General features: G+C 46.3%; 1 protein-coding gene across 1 annotated transcript in view; it reads left to right on the forward strand.

The window, feature by feature from the left end:
• SHC4 (SHC adaptor protein 4) overlaps positions 1-24,332 on the forward strand; it is a 136,082-nt gene extending 111,750 nt beyond the window's left edge. The window contains exons 8-12 of the mRNA XM_082254034.1: positions 1,976-2,138; positions 12,424-12,484; positions 13,505-13,639; positions 21,669-21,901; positions 23,375-24,332. Coding sequence (XP_082110160.1) covers positions 1,976-2,138; positions 12,424-12,484; positions 13,505-13,639; positions 21,669-21,901; positions 23,375-23,524 — 742 coding nt within the window. The 3' untranslated portion in view covers positions 23,525-24,332. The remainder of the gene's footprint in view (positions 1-1,975; positions 2,139-12,423; positions 12,485-13,504; positions 13,640-21,668; positions 21,902-23,374) is intronic.
• The last annotated feature ends 739 nt before the right edge of the window (positions 24,333-25,071 follow it).

The raw sequence follows: 25,071 nt of genomic DNA on the forward strand, positions 1-25,071 counted from the left end.
ATAAATCCAGTTCATCAAGGGCCTGTGCCCCTTACATTGGCAGTCAGAAGGAAGACTGCAACATTATAAATAGCTAAAAAGACCATTGGTGTCATGCTAGCTGGCTCTGCCAGGTTGTTGTCCTGGAACTATGCTGGCATCAGATAGAAGATCAGTTAAACAGTCACAGCTCAAGGAACCCCTTTGCAACAGCTGGAGGAATCCTGGTTGAGAATGGCTGATCTAGGCAGTGATGAATAAAGTGAAATACTTACCTTGTTCCTCACTCTGCCAACAGCCAGCAGTCTTTCCCTCTGACACCCCTGGGATGCTGGTGGGACCTCAGTGTTCCCATGTCCAATAATTCTGCAATGTACATGATGACATCCAGGGCTGCTGGTTGAAATTGCAGGGCCCCGTACAGACTACCTGGCAGGCCCCCCCCCCCCCAAGAAAATATTAAAGATATATTTAGCTAAAATTACAACAAAATCACTATTATCAGACACAAATATAACATAACTCGCATTATTCCTGCTAAATCTAAAAAAAAAACTATGTTAAATAAAAAAAGAAGATGAGATGAGAAAAATATACAGGCTGGGCAGTTGGAGCTCCAGGATCAGAGAGACAGAGAGAGAGAAACAAAGTTACAAATAAACTCCTGAGCAGAGATAAGTGCTGGGAGGGGGGACCACACAAGGGAGGGGGATTAGTAAGGGACAACTGTCTCTTTCTCAACAGATAAAAGCTGATAGCAGGGAGAGGGACAGATCAGATTCAGGTGCTGGAGGAAGATTTCTGTATTTCTTGTCCATCACTAATCCCCCTCCCTGTGTGGGCCCCCCTGTGTGCTCGGGCCCCCTACAAGAGGGCTGGTGGTCCCCCCCTATCAGCGGCCCTGATGACATCAGAGAGGGGCAACAGCACAACCAGCAAAGGGAAACTGCTTCAGGTGATGGGTCATTCAGCAGTGAAGAAGCCTGTGGACCTGAGGAAAAAGGTAAGTATATTACTTTATTCATCACCTCCTTTACTAAAATTAACAAATAACCCTTGCAGATTTTGTTACTAAAAAGATTCAAGCTGAAGCTATTTTTTTATATGCTTTAAAAACCTAACTTACCTGTAATGAAGTATGTCCCACATTGTGCGGGCAGTGAGGGGTGCCGGTCCTCTTCCTGGTGCTGAACTTTCAGAGCTGTGGAGTTAAGAGTTTCAGATCTCCAGGCTAACACTCAATAGAAGAAGTTTGCCAGGGTAAGGGCAGGGCAGGCCCCATTGTGAACTTTTTCTATTGAGTTCAGACCCAAAATTTTAACCATTTAATTCTCCAGCAATGTCAAGTTCAGTACCACAGGATAAAGCAGCCTACATGACAATTCTTCATTACAGATACGTTACCACGCTAAAGTTGAGGAAAAAACAAATGTGTAGCTAAACTTTAGGTGGTAGTAGCTGTGATTGCGTGTGATAGTATAATTTGTTAGCATTTCTAAAACAGACACTATTATGTGTGAAGATCTTTGCACTTGCTGAGCTGTGTGAAATCTGACTGCCACCAGGGGCGGTCTGTGGAGCCGATTTCACATCTATGATGGGTGGAGAACATATTGGATACATGCAACTTCAGGAGGACACTCTGTTAGTTTTCCTTCATTGTAAACCGTAGCTGGAACACAGATGGCATTTATATCAGACACAATGATTAATCAAGCAACTCACCTACAGAATCCACAACCAGTCCTGAGCACGATGAGATGTTTTATCATCATACCTGCAGTTGTTTTACACCTATAAACATGCACACTTTAAGAAGAGTGAGGTCCATGTGTTATTTTGGTAGAATATACTGTAGGTGAATCAATGAAGATGTTATTTGGAATATTTTCATATAAAATGTATTACAGTTCCTGTTTTGCACAGCCTATTTGTTTGGCAAAGTTAATCAATTCTTACCAAGGATCTTCTTAGACTTGTCTTTCTTCCTGCTTAGTGAACTGTTAAGCCCTCATAATGAGGCAGTAGAAGAAAAGGAAGGCCATGAATACTATAATGAGTTACCAGGAAAGGAGCCCCCTACTGGTGGGGTACTGGACAAAAAAATGAGAGTTGAAACAGGAGGATCCAGCCTTGACTGCGATAAGCAAAACCCCAAGGTAAACTCACACATTGATTTTACATCTTCTTCTTTTTTTTTTTTTTTTTTATGATTGCAATAGCAAAGATAAAGCAAATAATTACATATATATATATATCATATAGGTTCGTAGAGACTTTTGGGTGGGAAAGAACCTCCAAACCTTGAATATAGTTACCATGGTCCTGAAGGGGATAAAGAAAATGATACCCAATCATTTCATATTCCTAATATGTGCCTGCTGTACCATGTATTTGTATGGAAAACTATCCTGTTCTCTTTGTGTTGCTTCCTTTGGGAGAATTACCTTCTAATGCTTGCAGTCCCTCTGCTTTCCAATTAAAAAACTGACCACACTAGGCATGAGAGCAGTGTGGTCAGTTTTCTTGCTGTGCTGGAACCCAGTCCTTTGCCTTCCAATATTCAGACTTGTGCTGACACGCCCCCATCTACACTGCCATTCACTGGGAAGAGCAGTGTGCTACTGTTTCTCCTCCCCCCGCTCTCTGAGCTCCTTATGCAACTGAGAGGGGATGTGATCGCTAGTAAAAATGGGGAAAAAAGTATTTATAATTGTTTTTCTATGTATACATAAATGTTTGCCTTTCATTTCTATTCTATTCTATTCTAATTGGGTTGTTTTACAAGGTGAGGGGTCACATATACTTTAAGCCACCTGCAGGGGATGCCTAAAGAGGCACAGGATAAAAACTAAATCAGGCGCCAAGCACTACATCCATATTGCCATGTGAGTCTGTGGGTGGAAACCTAAAAAATTGCTCTGGGCTGCTGTGAAAAAAACATGGTATAATAATAAAGCAGGATGAAACATACAAACAGTGCTCAGAGTCTTTGGTAGGAGTGGTGCTAAATGTAAGCCAGTCACCACATCATGCAGGAAATCATATTCATTCAGAGACTGCCGTGTAAACTTAAAGTGGAGTTCTACCCAAAATTGGAAGCTACGCTTATCTGCTGCCTCCCCCACTCTGGTGCCACATTTGGCACCTTTTAGGGGGAGGGAGGGAATGGGTACCTGTTTTTGACAGGTACCAGTCCCTACTTCCGTAAGACTCTGCCGTGGCGAAGTCCCTCAAAAGTTCGGCCCCCCTCCTCCTTCACCTGCCACCGGGCCAGTTAGAAAACAAAGCATGCCTCGTGCATGCGCAGCAGGGAACCGGCTGTGAAGCCAAAAGGCTTCAGTGCCGTCTCCCTACCACAAATGGCGGTGGCAGCACCCAAGAGCCGATCCGAAAATTGGCTGAGGAGCCGACATCCTGGGATCCCTGGACAGGTAAGTGTCCTAAAATTAAAAGTCAGCAGCTGCAGTATTTGTAGCTGCTGACTTTTAATTTTTTCGTGGGGGGTGTTCCTTTTTCCAAACATGAGCCAGCTTACAAGTCATGGAAACAATCAGTAAAATCAAGTGAATAAAGCAGGACCAGTTACTGAGCTCTCGGGCTGTGATGAAAGATCAAGTGTGTCCCTCAGTAGGAGATGCTGTGGAGACGAAGGATGGCAGTATACAGCTCATTTGGCCCAACTTCTCCTGTGGATCACAGGAATGCAGTTCTTTTTGCACTCCTGTAACCCGTTTTCAGCTGATAGCGGGCTGAAGCCCACAGTCGGCTGATGTCAGAAAGCCGGACCAGGTTTTGGAAAAATCCCGACCATATGGTCAGGATCCACCCACATGCCTGGACCCGCACACAGCTCAGCCTTAGTGAGCCGCTGGGAGCCTGAGCCAGCGGCTCCCATCCCCTCCACAGCCCAGCGCTCCAGTGAGAGTTGGGGGGGGGGGCAGAGCAGAGAGCTGTGAGAACTGAACGATTGGCGGTGTTTGATCGCTCGGTTCTCAGTATTAGAGCCGGCGGGGGACAGATGCAGCATCGGAGAGATGCTGCATCTGCCTTGGTATGATTCAAGAAAAAAAAATCTTTCCCATACTTCTCTTTTAAGGTAAAAAAAAAACCTTTTAACTTTACATTGTTAAGGTCTTTTGGCGTTGATGAGATTGTACAGTATGTACCTGGATAGAAAACTGGTCATAGGAGTGCATCCAGAGGGTGGTGATTAATGGTGCATTTTCTGTATGGTCTAGAGTTGTAAGCAGTGTGCCCCAGGGCTCTGTCCTGGGACCAATTCTGTTTACCTTGTTCTTAAACAATATGGAGATTGCAATAAATAGTTCAGTCTCAGTAATTGCTGATGATACAAAACTAAGCAGGGTAATAACTTCACGACAGGGTAGAGTAACTTTACAGGAAGACCTAAAAAAAAAGAGGGATGGATAGCTACTGTATATGGCAGATAGTTTTTGTTTTTGAAAAATATAAAATTCACTTGGGAGCTAAAAATATAAATAGAAGTTACACGCTACGGGGATCTGGGGGTCCTAGTAGATCACAGACTCATAAACAGCATGCAATGCCAAGCTGGAGCAAGCAAGGCCAGCAGACCAGGGCCAGATTAACGTAGGGGCTATTGGAGCTGCAGCTCCAGGCCCCTACCTTTATATAGGCCCCGGGTTGGCCATATTCACTGTTACCGCTCTTCTGTCACTTGTAAACACAGAAGTCTGGCTTCTATGCTCGCTTCCCCAGGCAGCTCCCTCAGAACCTCCCCACACAGCACGAAGGCCGGACAAGGAGGGACAGTTGCAGATGCATGGATGTGTTTATGGGCTTCAGAGACAGCATCCCATGTGGAATTAGGCATGCATGGCTGCACCCTTCCTCCTCTGGGTGCATGCCAAGGCACGGCCCTTAAGGCCCTTCAAAATCCTCAGCACCAAGCCCATGATGCTCTTAATCCGGCCCTGCAGCAGACTATTACCATGCTTTGAAAAGGGTATTTACTCCATAGATAAGACTATCATTCTACCACTTTACAAGATTCTGGTTTTACCACATCTTGAGTATGCCATCCAGTCATTGTCACCAGTCCTCAGGAAGGATGTCCTAGAACTGGAGAAAGTCTACCGAAGGGCAACAAAACTAATAAGGGGAGCTGGAGGACCTCAGTTATGAGGAACTACTAAAAACATTCATCATCATCAAATTACACGCAATATGCTTGTGCCAGGTATGCCATTTGCAAATTGCTGGCCATACACCTTAAGAAATGTGTTCAAACTTTCTCTCAGTACAGTATATACTCGAGTATAAGCCAACTTTTTCAGCACGTTTTTTTTATGCTGAAAAAGCCCCCCTCGACTTATACTCGTGTCATGGTCTCACTTACCTGTCCTCCAAGGCAGTGCCCATGCACCCCCGCCGCTCGGGAAAGCCTGTACACGTTCGGCTATTCCCGGGCAGACGGCACATGCATGGTGATGCCATTTCTAAATGGAAGGCGCCTCACTGAAAGGTAAGTGAGACTCCTCCGCAGCCCCTGCATCTTCTCAGGAGATGCAGTGCTGCGGGCATGGTACAGGATATTTTCCTGTACCATGCCCGCAGCACTGCATTTTCTGTACTATGCCCACAGCCCTGCATCTCCTGTACCATCTCCCGTGCCATGCCTGTACCATCTCCTGTACCATGCCTGAACCATCTCCTGTACCATGCCTGTTCCATCTCCTGTACTATGCCTGTACCATCTCCTGTACCATGCCCAAAGCCCTGCATTTCCTGTACCATGCCTGAACCATCTCCTGTACCATGCCTGTACCATCTCCTGTACCATGCCTGTACCATCTCCTGTACCATGCCTGTACCATCTCCTGTACCATGCCTGTACCATCTCCTGTGCCATGCCTGAACCATCTCCTGTGCCATGCCTGAACCATCTCCTGTGCCATGCCTGAACCATCTCCTGTGCCATGCCTGAACCATCTCCTGTACCATGCCTGAATCATCTCCTGTACCATGCCTGTACCATGTCCTGTACCATGCCCAAAGCCCTGCATCTCCTGCGCAATGCCTATACCATGTCCTGTACCATGCCTGTACCATCTCCTATACCATGCCTGTACCATCTCCTGTACCATGCCTGTGCCATGCCTGTACCATCTCCTGTACCATGCCTGAACCATCTCCTGTACCATGCCTGAACCATCTCCTGTACCATGCCTATACCATCTCCCGTACCATGCCTGTACCATCTCCTGTACCATGCCCACAGCCCTGCATCTCCTGTACCATGTCCACAGCCCCTGCACCATGCCCGCAGCCCCTGTTTTGGGTCTCGTGGTGCTCCAGTTGGGTCCCGTAGCTGCTGCATTTCCCACCCTAGGCTTATACTCGAGTCAATACGTTTTCCCAGTTTTTTGTGGTAAAATTAGGTGCCTCAGCTTATATTCGGGTCTGCTTATACTCGAGTATATACGGTAAATAAAAATCCTTTATGGCTCAGGTGTTGTTTTCTTGCTTTTGACATGCGCTTGGAACTCACATCAAACACAGGTCAGCAAAATTCCATTGACTTTAACAGAGCAGTACATATGACCATTCAGAGGCTGTGTTTGACCTGCCTTGTCCTCTACACGGCTTTTCTTCAGACAAAGTAGGTCCTATTGCATAGCTCCCAACTGTCCCTGATTTTGAGGGACTGTCCCTGATTTGGAACAAAGTCTCTCTGTCCCTCAGTCCCTCTTTCCCCCTTATTTGTTCCTTCATTTTGGTCTGATCTACTGTATATAGTTGTATATAAAATGCACTTTTCTCTATCGCTCATTGACAGACGTAGTCCTCGGTGATTCAGCACCTTTGGGTTATGCTGCCCCCCACAGGAGTAGGACTAGACAGGGAATAAAAATGCTCTGGCCACACCCTAGGGGCAGTCCCCGAGGGTATATCCTCTCTCTCTCTGCCACAGCAAATCAGTTTTTTTCTGTCTAGTCAGGAGTAAGGACCTAGATACCTTGCTGGGATCTTCGGTCCTGGCAGGATTTTTTTCTTAAAAAGATTTTTTAGACAGCTTTTTTTTCTCCAGTGTTCCTGTGAGTTCTTCAAGCAAGAAAGCTGAACTGGGCGACGGGCTGGATGTTGAGATCCGGTGGTCACCCCAGTTCAGCCTACGAGCGCGTGCAGGCCATAGCTCCGCGCTGGGTCGGCCGCGACATAGTCCCACTGGACGGGGACTGACCCTGCGAGTTAAACGTCTCGCTGAAACGCCAAGGACCATGAGTCACGGCGTCCGTATTGGTCGACAGCCCTCCCGCCCCGGTGGAGAGGGGTACTGTCAGGAGTTGGTGCCCGCCTGGTTCCGGTATGGTGAGTAGTATGTTCCCCCTTTCCCCTGGCGGGTCTTGTGGTGAACGCAGGCCCCTCTCTGTATGGTAAGGATGAGTTCCCCTCTATCCTATAACATGGCACAGATCCCCCTACTTTGAGTGTGATTTTTATGTGCAAAAAGCCAGGAGGCTTGGTTTGGGAGCTGACAATCTAATTGTAAATATGTTAAAAGATTGTAATCAGTGGCAGTATGGGCATCTTACTGTGATAATATAAGTATCCTACCAGTCAGACTGCTTTCCAAGTCAGGTCTCCAGCAATAGCAGGCTTTCCGACGGCCATGCGGTCCGCCAGGGTCCGGTACCGCCGACCAGGCTAAATCCCCATGCAGAGAAGGTGTTGTGATGCTCTGCAGTCACGCCGCTATTTGGTACAACCGCCGCCATTGTTTGCTAGATCGCACGAGGCCGCCATTTTGGCGTAGCCTCGTGTCTCCATCATGGGGGCGGCCATGTTTGAGGTGACCCAAACACCTCGTGGAGCTAGGGGAGGCGCCGGAAGGCGTACAAAGGGGCGGAGCCGCCTCCTTTCTTCCCGGGCAGCCAGCCAAGAGACTTCCTGTCGATCGAGACAGTGCTGAGACAAGTGCAGTGGAAAACTCTGAGCATCAAGTGGTGAGCCGGGGGGTCTATCTCTCTCTCTCTCGCTCGATAGGGGTCCCTGAGCAGCTAACACTGAGGGGCTTTGTGGCGCTGGGGGTCTAAAAAAAAAAAAAAAAAAAAGTTTTTTGGATTGAATTTTCCGGGTAGTAACTGGAATTATCATGGACCCTGCCACACAAGCACCCCCACCTGTTTCCCTCGAGGGGACCACGGGACCCGTCGGTGCACAGAGTATAGACGCATTTACATCAGTTTTGGAGTCTTTGGTGGCTCGGGTGGAGACGGCCTGTCAGGGACGGGGGTCAAGAAAGCGACCCCCGCCTACCCCTATATCATCTGACACCTCTGACTCAGATTCAGAGATGATCACTGCAGCTGCAGGTCCCTCTGCAAGGGCTGTTGTCTCAGGTAAAGTTCCCTCAGACAGTGAGGAGGACGTTCATTCTTCCGCCATAATTCAGGAAGAAGCATTGGTGGACGCACTAGTTGTGGCGGTGCGAGAAACCTTAAGACTTGAGGTTTTACCGGCAGAGGCAACTGAAACTGAGATTCCCTTTGGTACTAACAAGCCCATCAAAACGGTGAAGGTTTTTCCTGTACCCAAGTGTTTTGGTAATAAAATTATAGAAGAATGGGAGCATTCTAAGCATACCTTTACTATTTCCAAGCGTATTGCTAGACGCTATCCGTTTGAGGAATCCCTCATTAAGAAATGGACGGTACCACCAGTGGTGGATCCACCTATTTCCAGGCTGAATAAAGCCACGGTTATCCCAGTGGAGGACACTTCGTCCTTTAAGGATCCGGTGGATCGAAAGGTGGAAGCGGAGTCCCGCACTATCTTCTCCCTGATAGGGTCAGCATTTAGACCAGTAATTGTTATTGGTCTAGTTTCCCAGACACTAACGGAATGGGCGAGATTGGTACGCCAAGACCTGAGGGGGAAAGATATCCCCCAGGGAACATCTGATTTGATGGAACAGATTATACAAGGGCTACAGTTTGTCTGTGACGCAGCCTTGGATGCTACCCCCCTATTAGGGCATGCATCTATGTCAGCGGTAATCCTCAGACGTGGGCTGTGGTTAAAATGCTGGTCAGCAGACCTAGGTTCCAAAAAGACCTTGACAAATCTCCCCTTTCAGGGGATTCGCCTATTTGGGGCCACCCTAGATGAGATCATTAAGGACGCCACTGGGGGCAAGAGCACTTTCTTGCCACAGGCTGCTAAAGCTAAGGGACCTCGTAACAAGCGAGGACCTTTCTTTACCGCCCATAAAGGGTTCGCACGCCCGGCTGGAACAAGCGGGAAAGGCAAGACTCCTCCAGGAGGGTTCAAGAAGGGCTGGTCGGACAAACAGAGGACCGACTCAGCCAAACCCGAAGCAAGGGATTACACAGCCTGAAGGTGCGCCCCCACCCGGTTTGAGGGTGGGGGGACGTTTTCACCGGTATTCAGGACATTAGATCGAGCATCGACTACTGCTACCGGTGCGATTCTTCCCTTCCAACATTTACCAAGTACTACAGGGAGCGGTAGTTACCGTTCCCTGAACAGATCTTTTCCTTTACCTTTTCCAAAGATTAGTCTCAATTCCCCACAGGAATCGGATCTGGTTGACCAGACAGACCAAGAAGCCTCTAGCCAGGTGACTTCGGTCCCTGAGGTTCAACCAGGAAAGATCACCGTTCCTGATAGGAATCAGGTGTCTGATAAATGTGTGGAAACAGAAAACGACCGGACTTTCTCGGATGGTCGGGGCCAGATAGCTCTAGGGACGCCTGGTTCAGATCCAGTCAGCGCCAGTGGTCCTAGAAATTCTAGGCTGGCCCCGTCAAGCCGGCCTGGCCGACTTGGACATGCTAGTCGCGGACGTTCCGTGGGAACTTCGTCTCAGGGAGTGTCTGCGGTCTCAAGGACCAATCTTCCATCATGCTTTACAGTCGCTGGTTTTAATGGCCTGGCCATTGAGACCCAGGTACTGAAGGACAGAGGGTTGTCAGCTTCAGTTATTCCTACCCTTATTAAAGCAAGGAAAGCGACTTCCAGCAAGGTCTATTATCGCACATGGAAGACTTATATCGCGTGGTGCGAATCTTTAGGGATTCCTCCACGTACCTATTCGGTGACCCGAATATTGGCCTTTCTGCAGAAAGGGGTTGAGCAGAAACTAGCCTTGAGCACCATCAAAGGTCAAGTTTCAGCATTAGCAATCTTCTTTCAGAAACCTTTAGCTACCAAGTCCTTGGTGCGGAATTTCATCCAGGGGGTGCGGCACCTGGCTCCACCAGTCCGCGCGCCCTTACCGCCCTGGGATCTTAATTTGGTTTTGTCGGTTCTACAGAAACCTCCCTTTGAAAATATCAGGGAGATTCCCTTGCTTACTTTATCCCAGAAGGTGGCCTTCTTGGTGGCTATCACTTCTGCACGCAGGGTGTCAGAACTGGCTGCTTTATCATGCCAGTCCCCATACTTAGTGATTCATAGGGATAAGGTAGTACTTCATCCTAAACCATCCTTTCTTCCTAAGGTGGTTTCAGATTTTCATCTGAATGAAGATATTGTACTACCTTCCTTGTGTCCTCAGCCCAATCATCATCGGGAACATGCGTTGCATTCCTTGGATGTGGTTCGGGCAATCAGGGTATACCTGAAGGCTACGGAATCGTTCCGTAAGACGGATTCACTTTTTGTGATCACGGATGGCCCCAGAAAGGGGTTGCCTGCATCTGCCGCGACTATCACCAAATGGATTAGACAGACGGTGGTACAGGCTTATTCTATTAAGGGTCGGAGTCCTCCGTTCCCTGTCAGGGCGCACTCCACTCGAGCGCTCAGTACTTCCTGGGCCTTCCGCCATCAGGCGTCAGTGGTCCAGGCATGTAAGGCGGCCACCTGGTCGTCGGTACATACCTTTACAAAATTTTATAAAATTGATGTGATGGCATCGGCGGATGCCTCATTTGGCCGCAAGGTTTTGCAGGCCGTAATTTGAGGAGACCGGAGGTCTACCTCGAGGATTTTTTCTGTTGAAAATTTTTTTTGTTGAGTCTCATCATTGAGGATGAGCATTGTAAAACTTCTAGTTGGCACCGGTTGGGCCTTCTAGATTGGATTTAATTTCCATTTTTCCCACCCCTCATTTGTGGTACTGCTTTGGGACGTCCCGAAGGTGCTGAATCACCGAGGACTACGTCTGTCAATGAGCGATAGAGAAAAATGGATTTTTGTAAAATCTTACCGTAAAATCCTTTTCTCTTAGCTCATTGACAGACGTAGTACCCGCCCCTCTGTTTTGGAGTTGGGTTGGGTTAAATTCTCTAAACACTGCTTTGTGACATAACTGATTTGCTGTGGCAGAGAGAGAGAGGATATACCCTCGGGGACTGCCCCTAGGGTGTGGCCAGAGCATTTTTATTTCCTGTCTAGTCCTACTCCTGTGGAGGGCAGCATAACCCGAAGGTGCTGAATCACCGAGGACTACGTCTGTCAATGAGCTAAGAGAAAAGGATTTTACGGTAAGATTTTACAAAAATCCATTTTTTTAATCAAAAAGTGTTTCTCTGTGCAAAACCATTCATCCATTTTCTAAATTGCTGCATTTGTAAATTTCAAAAGCCAGTATAAAAGAAAAGTAGTGGTATTAAAAAAGCACTTGTGGGTTTACTAATCACTTTTTGTATATTTCTCCTTTAAGGGAATGTGGCAGGGTCTGCGTCCTATGCCTACATACTTTTGCTAATAGGTGTCCCTCGTTTCCATCTCAAAAGGTTAGGAAGTATGCGATTGAGGTGCATTTTAATTGCAGGCAAAGCCTGACAAGTTCAGCCTTTTCTGATCAAACACTGCATTTTTGTTTCAAGTGCAGATGCACATGTTTAAATGCAGGATTTAAAGTATATATAAACCCTTACCTTGTAAAGGAACACATTCAGTTTAAAATATAAATAAAAAGCAATAGATTTGTATATAGATATAAAAAGAACATTATTAACACCGTTTTTCCCATTTCTTATAAGTGGTCACATATCCATTTGTTCTCACCTGCATAAGAGCTGAGGGAGAAGAAACAGCAGAACACCAAACTTCCCAGTGAATGGCTGTGCAAAGGGGGGTGGGAGGCTTGTCAGGAGAAGCCTGGTCATTGGAGGAGAGCACACTGAGTTCCAAGCACAGCTAGAGAACTGACCATGGTGTGTTCTCCTGCTTAGTGTTGTCAGTTTTAATAGGAAAGCAGAGGGACTGGCACGAACACCAGAGATTTCACACAAAGGAAGCGATACAAAGAGAACAGGATACTTTTTCATACAAGTACATGGTACAGCAGTCACATATCGGGAATGTGAAATGTTGGGTTTACATATTCTTTAACAAGAAGGCCCATTGACAGTCATTAGCTTAGCTATATGATTTAAACAAATTATGTCTTCTATATTCTCAAAACATATCTTGACTGATTTCCAGATGGATTACAAGAAAGGTGCCAACATATATGAAAACTGCCTAGAGAACCAGAAGACTCTAGGTAAGATATATTTATTACATTTGCTTTTTTCCATCCCTGTATGTTATTGAATTGGACAAATCAGAACTGTCTATAGCAACGATGGCGAACCTTGGCATCCCAGATGTTTTGGAACTACATTTCCCATGATGCTCCACTACACTGCAGAGTGCATGAGCATCATGGGAAATGTAGTTCCAAAACATCTGGGGTGCCAAGGTTCGCCACCACGGGTCTACAGCAACCTTTCTTGACCTCTTTACCCTACAGGAACCCTTAAAAAAAATTTCCAGGTATTGGGAAACCCCTACAAAAAACAATTTATTTGGGATCAGTGGGAACAATGCACCTTATATTGCTGGCTAGTGGGAAGAAAACCTCCTTTACAGTGGTGGTCAGAGAGTTGAACAGATTATTGGTGTCATACAACCGACTTTGCCAAGTTGCACTGGTCCTTTCGGTTAGTCACAGCTCAAAGAACCCCTCGCAACCTCTGGAGGAACCCTATGGTTCCACACAACCCTGGTTGAGAATGGCAGGTCTATAGCCTGCCTATGTTCTGACTATGTTCTGATTAAAGGCCCGTACACAAGATAAGAAAATCAGAAGTAAAATTTCATCTGACGAACGATCTGCCGATTTTCGGATCGTTAGTATAGTGCTTTCGACAGCCGATTACTAATTTTCGGACGACAAAAACTGGATGTACAGGCTATAACATTTTTATCGTAAATGAACACAATGTCCGATTTTCATTTAATTAGTACAGTTTTCGTCCGAAAAAAATCATAAGAGCAAGACTAGGCATGCTCAGAAACTAAAGAATACATACAACAATTTCAACACATGACATCACTTCTGAAGTTGAATTCTGTCGTAAGAGAATTTTCATATGAAAGTTACCTATTCACTTTCCATATGAGACTAGCATGCAACAAAAAAACTAAAGAAAATTAGTCCCTTTATCTGATCGTGTGTACAAGGCTTTAGCAATAAAAAAATATATGAATCAAATAAATACTGGAAACACACCTTTTTCAGGTCTTCCTAATCAGGATGGAGAAGTGACAGCTGATCGAGAAGAACTATTCGATGATCCCTCTTACATAAACACAGTGCCAAAAACACAAAGTCCAGATAAAACTCCGGTTTCCAGGAAAGCCTATATAAATTCAGGTTTGTAAATAAGCATGTGTTTTGTTCTTACCAGAATATTTACTTATAGTAAATATAGTAAAATATAGTAATGGGGGGGGACCTTTGGGGGAATCAAAAATGGAGAAAGATCTGGGAGTCTTGGTAGAGGACAGACTAGGCAATAGCATGCAATGGCAAGCGGCAGCTGCCAAAGCTGGCAGAATATTAGCATGCATAAAGAAAGGGATGTATTCCAGAGATAAGACTATAATCCTTCCACTTTATTAAACTCTGGTCCGAGCGCATCTGGAGTATTCTGTCCAGTTCTGGTCGCCAGTCCTCAGGAGGGATGTGTTGGAGCTGGAGAGAGTCCAGAGAAGGGCAACTAAACTAATTAGGGGATTGGAGGACCTTAATTATGAAGAGCATCTACAATCGCTTAATTTATTCTCCCTGGAGAAGAGACGCCTGAGAGGGGACATGATAGCAATTTACAAATACCTCAATGGTGATCTCAGCATAGAAAAAAAGCTATTCAGTCGCAAGGATTGAATGAGGACGCGAGGACATACAATGCAATTTGAGGAGAAGTGTTTTAACCTCAGGCAGTGTGGGGGGGTTCTTTACTGTTAGGGCTACAAGATTGTGGAATTCTCTACCACAAGAGGTAGTATCTGCGGGAAGTATGGCTACTTTCAAAAGTCTCTTGGACGTACATCTCAAGGATCAGAACATTAAGGGGTATGAGAGATGATTACGGCCACACACACCTACACAGGTTGAACTGGATGGACTATTGTCTTTATTCAACCTCAACTACTATGTAACTATGTAATATGTAGTAAATCATGTATGATTCAGGTTGACTATTTTTTATTTTCATATTTTTGCATATTGTATGAAATTGTTTATTTAGTAATAGCTAAAAGTGTAATTATGGAGGGAAAAAATGATATTTATGATGGAGTCTGCCAATACATAAATACAGCATTGTTTTCCTTTTACTCCCCCAATGTAACTTGACTTTATTACCTGTAAATCCTGCCAGTACATCCATTATTTTTGCACTTCCAGTAACAGACCGAGCTGTCCAGCACAAGTGGCAATTACAGGGTTGGAAGAAACCATATGACATATGGGGGTGCACAGTTTTTCCATATTGCTTAAAGGATAATATCACCTTTTGGAACGTGTAACATGTTCCAGCAGCTGCAGCCTCCCCCCCCCCCCAATTGGCAGGGGGCAGGCCTCTTCACCCACTGTCACTGTTTGAAAATAATGTGGCCATGATGGGCTCCGCCCTCCCTCTCTGTTGGCTTGTGCGGTTTTAATGAACCACCATGTTGCTGTTGAGCGCTCTGGTAGTTCATTGTCTTTTCTTGTCAGTGAGTATCTGCCTGCCCATTCAAGGTACAAGTCTGCAGGCGCCCTGGATGGCACCCACAATCTGCTGATTGCTGGTGCAATGTTTTACAGACTCCAAGTAAAAAAAATAATAAATGCACATTTTTTTACCTGCAAAATTTACCTGCATTATTTTTTTCTAAAGTGAACATATCCTTTAACCACTTCAGCCTTGGAAATTCCCCCCCCCCCCCTTCAAGGCCAGGCCATTTTTTGTGTTAATTTAACTGAAAATTGTGTGGTCGTGCGACGCTGTACCCAAATAAAATGTATGTCCTTTTTTCCCACAAATAGAGGTTTCTTTTGGTGGTATTTGATCACCTCTGTGGTTTTATTTTTTGCGCGATAAACAAAAAAAGACAATTTTGAAAAAAAAAATATATATATTTTCTCTTTCGTTCATTGACGGATACAGCTTCAGATCTTCATAACCATTAAGTTATACTGCCCCCTAGAGGAGTAGGACACTAGGCAGAAAAAAAGGCTGGCTATGCCCATGGGCAGTCCCAGGGGGTTTACTCCTCCCTCTCTCTGCTATAGGCCCCCAGTTTTTTCTGCCTAGTCAGATATAAGGACCTAGTTCCTTGCTGGGATCTTTGGTCCTGGCAATTTTTAGATAGAAATGTTTTTGTCCTGGATTTTTTCTGTGAGATCTACAATCAACCGCCGGACTGGGCGAAGGGCTGGATAATCTTGATCCAGTGGTCACCCAAGTCTGGCTCAGCTAGGCGCTAGGTCGGCCGCGACATAGCCCCACTGGACAGGGGCTGGCCGGGTCTCGACCCGAGTCGCAGCATTCCTCCTGGCTGATAGCCCCCCATTTCGATGGAGAGGGGTTCTGTCTGGAGCGGTGCCTGCCTGGTTCCAGGTATGGTGAGTAGCTGTCTCTCCTCTTCCCCTGGAGGGTTTTGGGGTGGACGTGGGCCTCTACTTGGGACGGTCAGACCCCCGGGCTCCCCTCTTTTCCGTCAGGCATCCCCCTTGTCATCTGTCTCCCATCCTACCCCCCCTCCCCCTTCACATATGTTGGGGCTGTTTGGGTGGTCTGATCCACCTCCTGGGTTGGAGGCAGGGTGCTATTCTGGTGATGGAGGCCGGGGCTGCGCCGCCAGCGACTGGCGGATCGACTGTGCGGTGGGGGGGGGGGTTTACCTGGTTAGGCTTTTTGCCAGGGCCCCTCTTCCTGCCTGGGTCTGTCATTGAGACCTGGGTTTCCTCCTGGGTCCCTGTAAGCCTCATGGTGCCACTCGGGCCGCCATTTTGTTGTAGCCTGTGTGGTTCTTTACATGGCAGCCATGTCTGTGTAGTCCGGCGGCCATTTTGCAGTGGTTTACTAATGAAAATAGCGGTGGCCGTGACAGTGGAGCCCTGTGGGTGCCGATTTCTGCGGTGGGAGCCCCTCCTCATCCCCTGGTGCTGACTCCTGGATCCTTTCACTTCTTGATCGCCGCACGTGGAGTGCAGATTATCCTGGTGGCTGCAGGTGCCTGTTTCTGCTGGGTGGTGAGTCTGGTGGGTTTCTCTCCCTGTCTGCTGAGGATCGCTTGGTGCTTGTGCCTGGCAAACAGGTGGTGCTACCAGCACGGTGAGGGTTGTCCCTTGCAGTGTTTTACACTTTTTGTGGGGTCCCCCTGATGACTCATGGAGTCTTTGGACCACATCTCCCCACCTGATCCCCTCTCTGAGGCTGCGAGGCCCTCCAGATCCCAACTATCCATCCATGCACTGACAGCGGTCCTGTAGTCCTTTGTGTCCCAGGTGGAGTTGGTCTTCGGGCGACGAGCTAGCTAAAAGTGCCCCCTGCCTCATTTGTCTCATCAGATCCTGAATCTGACTTGGCCACCGCGGGCGTGGGTCACCCTGCTGGGTTTGCAACCACGTGCCTGGAATCCTCTGATAGTAAGGATGATTCCTCCATGTTTGCAATCGCGTACGAAAAGCCGCTGGTGGAACCACTGATTGTATCTCTGCGTGAGACCTTGAAGATGGAGGATGCAGCTGCAGCTGTGACGGAGGCGCAGATTCCCTTTGGCACTCACAAGCCATCCAGAGCGACAGAGGTGTTTTCTTTCCCCGCCTATTTTGACAGAATTGTCGCTAAAGAGTGAGGACGACTGAAGCACTTGGGGTCCCTAAGTGCTTTACTATGCACTACCCCTATGATGAGTCCCTTATTAGGAAGTGGACTGTTCCACCGGTGGTGGACCCTACAGTTTCCAGATTGAACAAGGCAACCATGATACCGGTTGAAGAGTCCCCAGTCTTTAAGGATCCGGCTGACAGGAAGGCGGAGGGTGTGGCTCGCAATATGTACACTGCTGGTTCGGCACTGAGGCCGGAATTCACCTTTGCCCTGGTGTCGCAAACTCTGACCGAGTGGGCGAAGCTTTTACGCTGTGACCTGGGGGGAAAGCAGCTCCTCCCTGCCTTTGCTGAGCTGGTGGATCAGCTGGTCCAGGGGCTGCAGTTTATCTGTGATGCCTCTTTGGATGTGGCTCCCCTAGTGGCTCAGGCTCTCTGTTTTGGCAGTGGTCCTTCGGTGTGTCTTTTGGCTTAAATGCTGGTCTGCGGACCAAACTTCTAAAAAGGCCTGACTGATCTTCCCTTTCAAGGAGATCGCCTGTTTGGAGCTACCCGTGGTGACATCATAAAAGGTCTCACAGGGAGGAAGAGTACCTTTCTTCCACAGGCTACTAGGGGCAAGGAACCTTGTCGTAGACATGGGCCTTCCTTTTCGGCTCATAAGAAGTTTTTTCATCCCTCAGGGTCGACTGACAAGGGCTCAAAGCCTTTTAGGGCCTCCTGTGGAGGATCCAAACGAACCTGGTCTGGCAAGCCAAGCCGTGATCAAGCTTCTTCAGACCCGCAGATGAGGCTCCTTCAGCATGAAGGTTTGCCCTCACTTGTATCGTGGGTGGGGGGACGTCTTTGCTGGTTTCCGGACCCGTGGACTTCCCTGGTGCAAGGCAAGTGCGTCCAAGAAGTAATTCGGTCCTTTACAAGATTGAGTTTTGATCTTGTCCCCCGGCAAGGTTCTTTCCTTCCAACTTGCGCCTGTCCCCGGACTGCTTTCAGGATCTGTTTTGGGCGGTACAAGACCTGTTACATCAAGTAGTGATTGTCCTGGTTCCAACTTCGGAACGTTTTCAGGGTTTTTACTCAAACCTGTTTACAGTTCATAGGAAGGAAGACAAAGTGCGTTCAATCCTGGACCTCAAGGCACTAAACTGCTTTGTGCGGGTGCAGAAGTTCAGAATGTAGTCAATTCACACAATGGAAGCAACCCTGCATCAGGGGGATTTCCTCGCCTCTATCGACATCAAGGATGCTTACCTTCACATTCCAATATGTGCCAGTCACCAGCTCTTCCTCCACTTTGCCATGGGACAGGAGCATTATAAGTTTGTGGCGTTACCCTTTGGTCTCACCTCTGCTCCTCGGGTATTCACAAAAGTGTTAGCCCCGATGCTAGCTTTGTTACACCAACGGGGGATCGCGGTACTGGGCTACCTGGATGATCTCCTTCTGCAAGTGGGGTCTCCTGCCCCGGTCAAAAACCTGGAGATCACAATATGAACTCTGTGGGAGTTTGGCTGGATTCTGAATTTTCAGAAGTCTGCCCTGGTTGCGTTCACAAAGCTAGATTATCTGGGCCTGACTCTGGACTCAGCCTTAGCCAGAGTGCTCCTTCCTCTGGACAAACTCCTGAAATTGCAGGCTACAATTTGTCTCCTGCTGTCCAACAGATGGTCATCCCTCCGGACTTGCATGCGGGTGCTGGGCCTGATGGTGTCTACCTTCGAGGGGGTTCCGTTTGCACAGTTCCATATGAGGTCCCTGCAAAGGGAGATTCTGATCAAATGGGACAAGACTCCGCAGTCTCTAGAAACTCCGATTCGGCTGAGTTGGGGAAAGAAGGAATCCCTGATAATGGTGGCTTCATTCTCCGGCGCTTTGGCTGGGCAAATCCTTCCACCCCTATAATTGGACAGTGGTCACCATGGATGCCAGCCTGTCCAGCTGGGGAGGCGTCCTCAGCAAGCATTCTCCTTAGGGGATCTGGACGCTGGAAGAGTTCAGACTACCAATCAATGTCTTGGAACTCGGAGCGATCAGACTGTTTGGACCATTTGACGGATCGTCTTCAGGGTTGTCCAGTGCGCATTCAATTGGACAATGCCATGGCTGTGGCTTATGTCAATCACCAAGGGGGCACAAGAAGTGTTCTGGCAGCTCTGTAGGTAACAAACATTCCAATGTGGGCAGAACGGTTTGTTCCAGCCCTCTCCGCCATACACATTCCGGGGGTGGACCAAGGGGAGTGATCCCTTCATCCGGAGGTGTTTCATCAGTTGTGTCTCCGGCTCAACAAAAAGGTGCAGAGGTTTGTGGCTCAGTCAAAAGATCCTCTGGCGGACGCCACTGACGCGCTGGTGGTCCCATGGGGTCAGTATCATCTGATTTACTCCTTCCCTCTTTTCAAGCTGCTGCTAAGACTTCTACGCAGGATCAAGGCAGAAGGGATTTCGGTCATCTTAGTGGGTCCAGACCTCACAAGGCTTAATACACCGATCTGGTGCGGCTGGTCGCCAACGTTCCTTGGAAGCGTCCTCTCAAGGAGGATCTGCTGTCCCAAGGACTGATCTTCCATCCTGCTTTATAGTCACTGGCTTTGACGGCTTGGCTTTTAAACGCCAGTCAGTGATTCAGTGATTCAGTCAGTGATTTCTACACTGTTAACAGCTAGGAAGTCCACTTCTAGGAGGATCTTCCATCGTATGTGGAAGACGTACATTGCGTGTTGTTAGTCTCTTGGGGTTCATCCTCACTCCTTCTCAGTGGCATGGATCTTGACCTTCCATCAACGGGGGGTTGAACAGAATTGGCCTTGAGTACCATCAAGGGCCAGGTGTCGGCTTTGGCGGTCTTCTTCCAAGGACCTTTGACCACTCATACCCTGGTGCGTAACTTTCTTCAGGGTGTCCGACATTTGGTTCCTCCAGTGCAGGCTCCGTTTCCACCTTGGGACCTCAATTTATTGCTTTCGGTCCTCCAGAAGCCTCCCTTTGAGAATCTTTCTGAGATTCCCCTGCTTACGCTGTCCCAGAAGGTGGCCTTTTTGGTGGCCAAAACCTCTGTGTGCAGGATGTCGGAATTGGCTGCGTTATCCTTTCATTCACCTTACCTGGTGATTTAAAGAGTTAAGGTGGTCCTTTACCCCTGTCCATCGTTCCTTCCAAAGGTTGTCTCTGATTTTCATTTGAATAAAGACATTGTGTTGTCTTCCCTGTGTCCCAGGCCTAAACATCCGAAGGAATTTGCGCATGCAAGAATTATTTTTATAAACAGGCCCCTAAGGGTTTAGTCATATTATTACGCTTTAATAAATGTCAGTCAATGCAGGACAGCTTCATTTAACTTCTAGGATGAACAGGGCCATGGAAAAGGGGGTACCACCGGTCCTCCTGTACGGGGCCCAGATCAGCATGGGGGCCCAGGCAGCTGGGTGAATCAGATGTGGGCAGGGAGGGTGATTAGCATGGCGGAGGGAGCAATTACTGGAACCAATCACCTGTATGGCTCTCTCTGCCGCAGCTGAAAGCTGGCTTCCTCTCCCTCCTACTGGCTTTCAGCCTCTGCAGAGAGAGTCATATATGGGATCTTTTCTAGTAATTGCCTCCCCGCCTCACCAATCACCCTCCCTGTGCACCATACGTTTCCCCCTGTTGCCCAGGCCCCCCTGTGTGTCCCCCTGCCCCCACAATGCTGCCAGCTTCCTTCTTCTCCTTCCTACCGCCTGCTACAAGCACACAATAGGATCATTCAGGATGGACATTGGGGAAGGGTCCGGTAAATATTTCATATCTACAAGCCCCTTTATATCCTGAATGAACACAATCTGTACCGATTCATAACTGAATCATAGTAAACTGTGTATATTTGTTGAGGCCCCATCAGGTTGGCTGTATGGGGCCCTGTGGTTTCTAACAGCCCTGAGGATCAGGCAAGCCTATATCTGTCACACAGGCCTGCCTATGGCAGTACAGTTTTGTGGGGACTGTAAGTAGCTCAAAGTTTATTTACCTTAAAAGTTCCCTTTCTAGGGAAGACTGCAATAATGAAACAGCGAGGAATTAACTCATTACCTTAACATTAGACCTTTGATCATGGAGGATTGAAAAGAGGTGTGTGGGGAGAATCTCGCTGGCAGGCTATGTAATGCACACAGGTAAATACACAAGTGGCAGCCCTTGTATCGTTTTACAGGATTACTTTAAAGTTTGTTCGAAATTGCCTGTCACTGTAGAACTCAAGAAAAAATTTTTTTGCCATCCTTGTCCCATTGGGGAGATTTCCCTTCACTTCATGTCCCATAGCCAAAATAGGAAGTGAGAGGAAATCCCTCCAGCGAAGGAATTCCTTGTCACCAGAACTAGTGTCCCCGTTGGAAGTTTTCCCTTCTGTTCCTCTTCCGGGGACAACCCAATATTTGGGATTTTCTTTCACTATCAACCAATAAAGTCTTCATAAAGAGGACAAAGACCACAAAAAAACCTGAAGTGTTCCAATCCCTCTTCCCTCCATCCAAAACCAAAAAATGTTTTACCTTTAGTTATACTTTAATATGAATGTTTTGGGTGATAATTTTCTTCGTCTTCATCAGTGATTCAAGATCTCGGGTCCCCTTGTGAAAGTGGAAAGCCACCTGTCAGCAGCTCCATACAGAGAGAAGAATGGTTTCATGGCAGAATGAATCGGAAGGTAGCAGAGAGCCTTCTCCTTCATGATGGAGATTTTCTGGTTCGAGAGAGTACTACTTCCATTGGTCAATATGTATTAAGTGGATTACATGAAGGACACCCAAAACATCTGTTACTCGTGGATCCAGAGGGAAAGGTATATACCTCCGTTTTCTTCAGAAGCAGGTACAAGTACAGGTGTATATTGAAAAGCTGCAGAAAAGATAGACAGAGGGATACAATCTTAACCTCTTGGCACTGACAGCACTCAATATTCAGCCTCTTAGCGGGTGGGCCTTGGCGCAAAGCAGCCACATATTTGCGTACAATATTGCCAGGGCCGTCTTTAATATTGATTGGACCCTGTGCAAACATTTTCTTGAGCCCTCCCGAATCCACTTATCTACTATTTGTAGGCAGTGTGGGCTCAAGGGGCAGCTGCTTTGGTGTGGGGCCCAAAGCAACAATGAACGGGTCCGGGGCAGCTACCCCTTTTACCTGTGTTAAACACGGCCCTAAATATTGTAAAACAAGCTGTGCCGAGAGCCCACACCCTGCATTCTCCCGACACAGTTACTGGCAGCTAAAGTAAAGCTCTGCATTGCTGCTTGTTATGGGGAGCTTTCCGATCATGTAACTGCCGTGATCATGGCGGTCACATGATCATAAACCGTGCTCCACCTTCTGACATCTGAAACTCCTTAAAGGGCCAGGAGGCACCGGTGACAAGGAGTAAAAATGGTTTCCGACCCCCCCCCCCCCCCAAAAAAAAAAAACATTAAAGGTTAGCAGCTATAAATTCTGTAGCTGCTGACTTTTAATAAAAGGAGACTTACCTGTCCAGGGATCCAGCGCTGTCCTCACCTGTGCTAGTTTTCCCCCAGAATTCAGGGAAATTAAAATACAAGCAGATTAAACTTAATTTTAATTGCTAAGTTTTAACTGGACTGTTGTTTAAAACTATATCTGTGTCTGGACAGACTATAGAGAGGAGAAAAAACATATTTTTTAGATATTTGGGGTGGAGAAACTTGACTGGCCTGCACAGTCCTGACCTCAACCCAACAGAACACCTTTGGAATTAATTAAAGCGGAGACTGCGAGCCAGGTCTTCTCATCCAACATAAGTGCCTGACCTCACAAATGTGCTTCTGAAAAAATGGTCAAACATTCCCATAGACACACTCCTAAACCTTGTGGACATCCTTCCCAGAAGAGCTGAAGCTGTTATAGCTGCAAAGAATGGGCCAACTCAATGATAAACCCTACTGACAAGGACTGGGATGCCATTAAAGTTCATATGCTTGTAAAGGCAGCTGTCCCAATACTTTTGGTAATACAGTGAATTTGTATAACAAATGTGACACACATCTGTTATGCTACAACAAAACTTGTTGTATTCTGTTTTATAGAACCATCTTATATGCCATCTAGTGACCAAAATGCAGTATTTGGCTCTTAGTACCGCAATCTGGAAAAAAGTGAATTTTGCCCACTAGATGGCGCTTTGATTATTCCTGATAGTTCTGTAACATAGAACACAGCAAGTTCTGTTGTAGTTGAGAGGATGTGTAATGTCTGCGCAATGACCCCATAGACCAAAGCAATAATGTGTTTTTTTTTTTTCTAGGTGAGGACTAAAGATCATGTTTTTGAAAATGTGAGTCACCTAATTAAGCACCACGTTGAAAATGAATTACCTATTATATCATCTGGAAGTGAACTTTGTCTGCGGCAACCAGTGAAAAGGCAGGAAAAATTGAAATCCCACCTAGAATGAAAAAGATTTTTTACCGCATGCGTAAGATATGCCCAAGAAAGTGAACTTCTGGGACAATGTGTCATTTTTGTGTATACACTGCTTGCTGGACCTGTATCAATTACAGACATGCATAATAAATATGTGATTAAGGCTACAAAGGCTTTTCCTTTTTATATGTAAATGTAATTTTCCATTCTGGAAGTCTCTCAAAGAACTTTTGCCATACAAGCTGTCACAGTATTCAATAGAAAAATATACATGCAAATACTTGAAAGCACAACCCTCAGTAATTGTACATTAGAGTCAGCCAGAGGAAATGATACGTGCCTTGGAATGACATTTCCTAGCAGGGTCTATGTTTTATGTCTGTGTAAGGACTGTCCCTTCCCTTGTCAGTATTCCGTACCGGCCTTATTAATGGGCCATACAAAAAGTCAATGTTATGTAATGGAAAATATTTAAAGCAGATGTTCTACATTTAGGATGTACATACATTTTTACCAGCTGTAAAGTTCATTTTAGAATGTACTGCAAATATATATATTTTATTAACCGTAGTATTTTTCTTTGATAATGAATAGAGACATATATGTGCCATTGTAATATATTACAGAGATGTTTTATTTTAAAGAATTGAATATCATTTGTGCTCATTTATCATGTGCCATATAAGCATCAACCACACTCCTGGAACATTCGATGTCGTATGGGACCAGCGTGGCCCTATATATTGTTTGTCTTTTAATTATTACTTCTAACCTAAGCAATATAGCTGCCCATTTATGCTGAGCGTACCTGTGATGATACAATCAATTCATGTAATAATTGTTTTTAAATAAAGAATAGTATCTTTTATAAATAGTTTGCTCTGATTATGGCCACACATGGTGCAGTCATTTTATAATTATGTTTAAGGGCAGATTTAGAGGTTACAAAATATATATTTCCCCTCAAATCCTGTACTGTGTGACAAGGTGTCACTTGAAAAGGAAGCGAGGAAAATTTTCCATTATGATTACTAAAAAAATAAAAAATACTGGAGATTTTTTATTTTCCATTATGATTACTAAAAACAAAAAATACTGGAGATTTTAAACACATACACATATATATATCTATATATACACACACATATATATATATACATACATATTTATATACACACACACATATATATATATATACTGTGTATATATATATATATATATATATATATATATATATATATATATATATAGTCTAGACCAGGGTGCTCAACTTTTGAAGAGCGAGGTCCACTTAAGTGTTTTGGTAACTGCTGCTGAATGCCCGTGCTAGGGAGAGGAGGAGAAGCCCGATTTCAACGGTTCCAGCAGGAAAATAGAGAGGATCTGTTTCTGTATATGCTGCCCCTCCTGTCCAAGTGTAAAACAGAAAGTGACAGGGAGGCTGCACAGGCCCCTAGAGCATGGGGTGGGGGAATGCTACACCAGTGGTTGGGGGCGTGTGTGTGGTAAAAACACATCTCAATTATGGGGCTTTACCGCCCCCCAAACCACAAATGTAAACAAGCCCTTATTGTCCTG

This window comes from Pelophylax lessonae (assembly GCF_965119305.1).
Source record: "Pelophylax lessonae genome assembly, chromosome: 4".
Classification (NCBI taxonomy): Eukaryota; Metazoa; Chordata; class Amphibia; order Anura; family Ranidae; genus Pelophylax; species Pelophylax lessonae.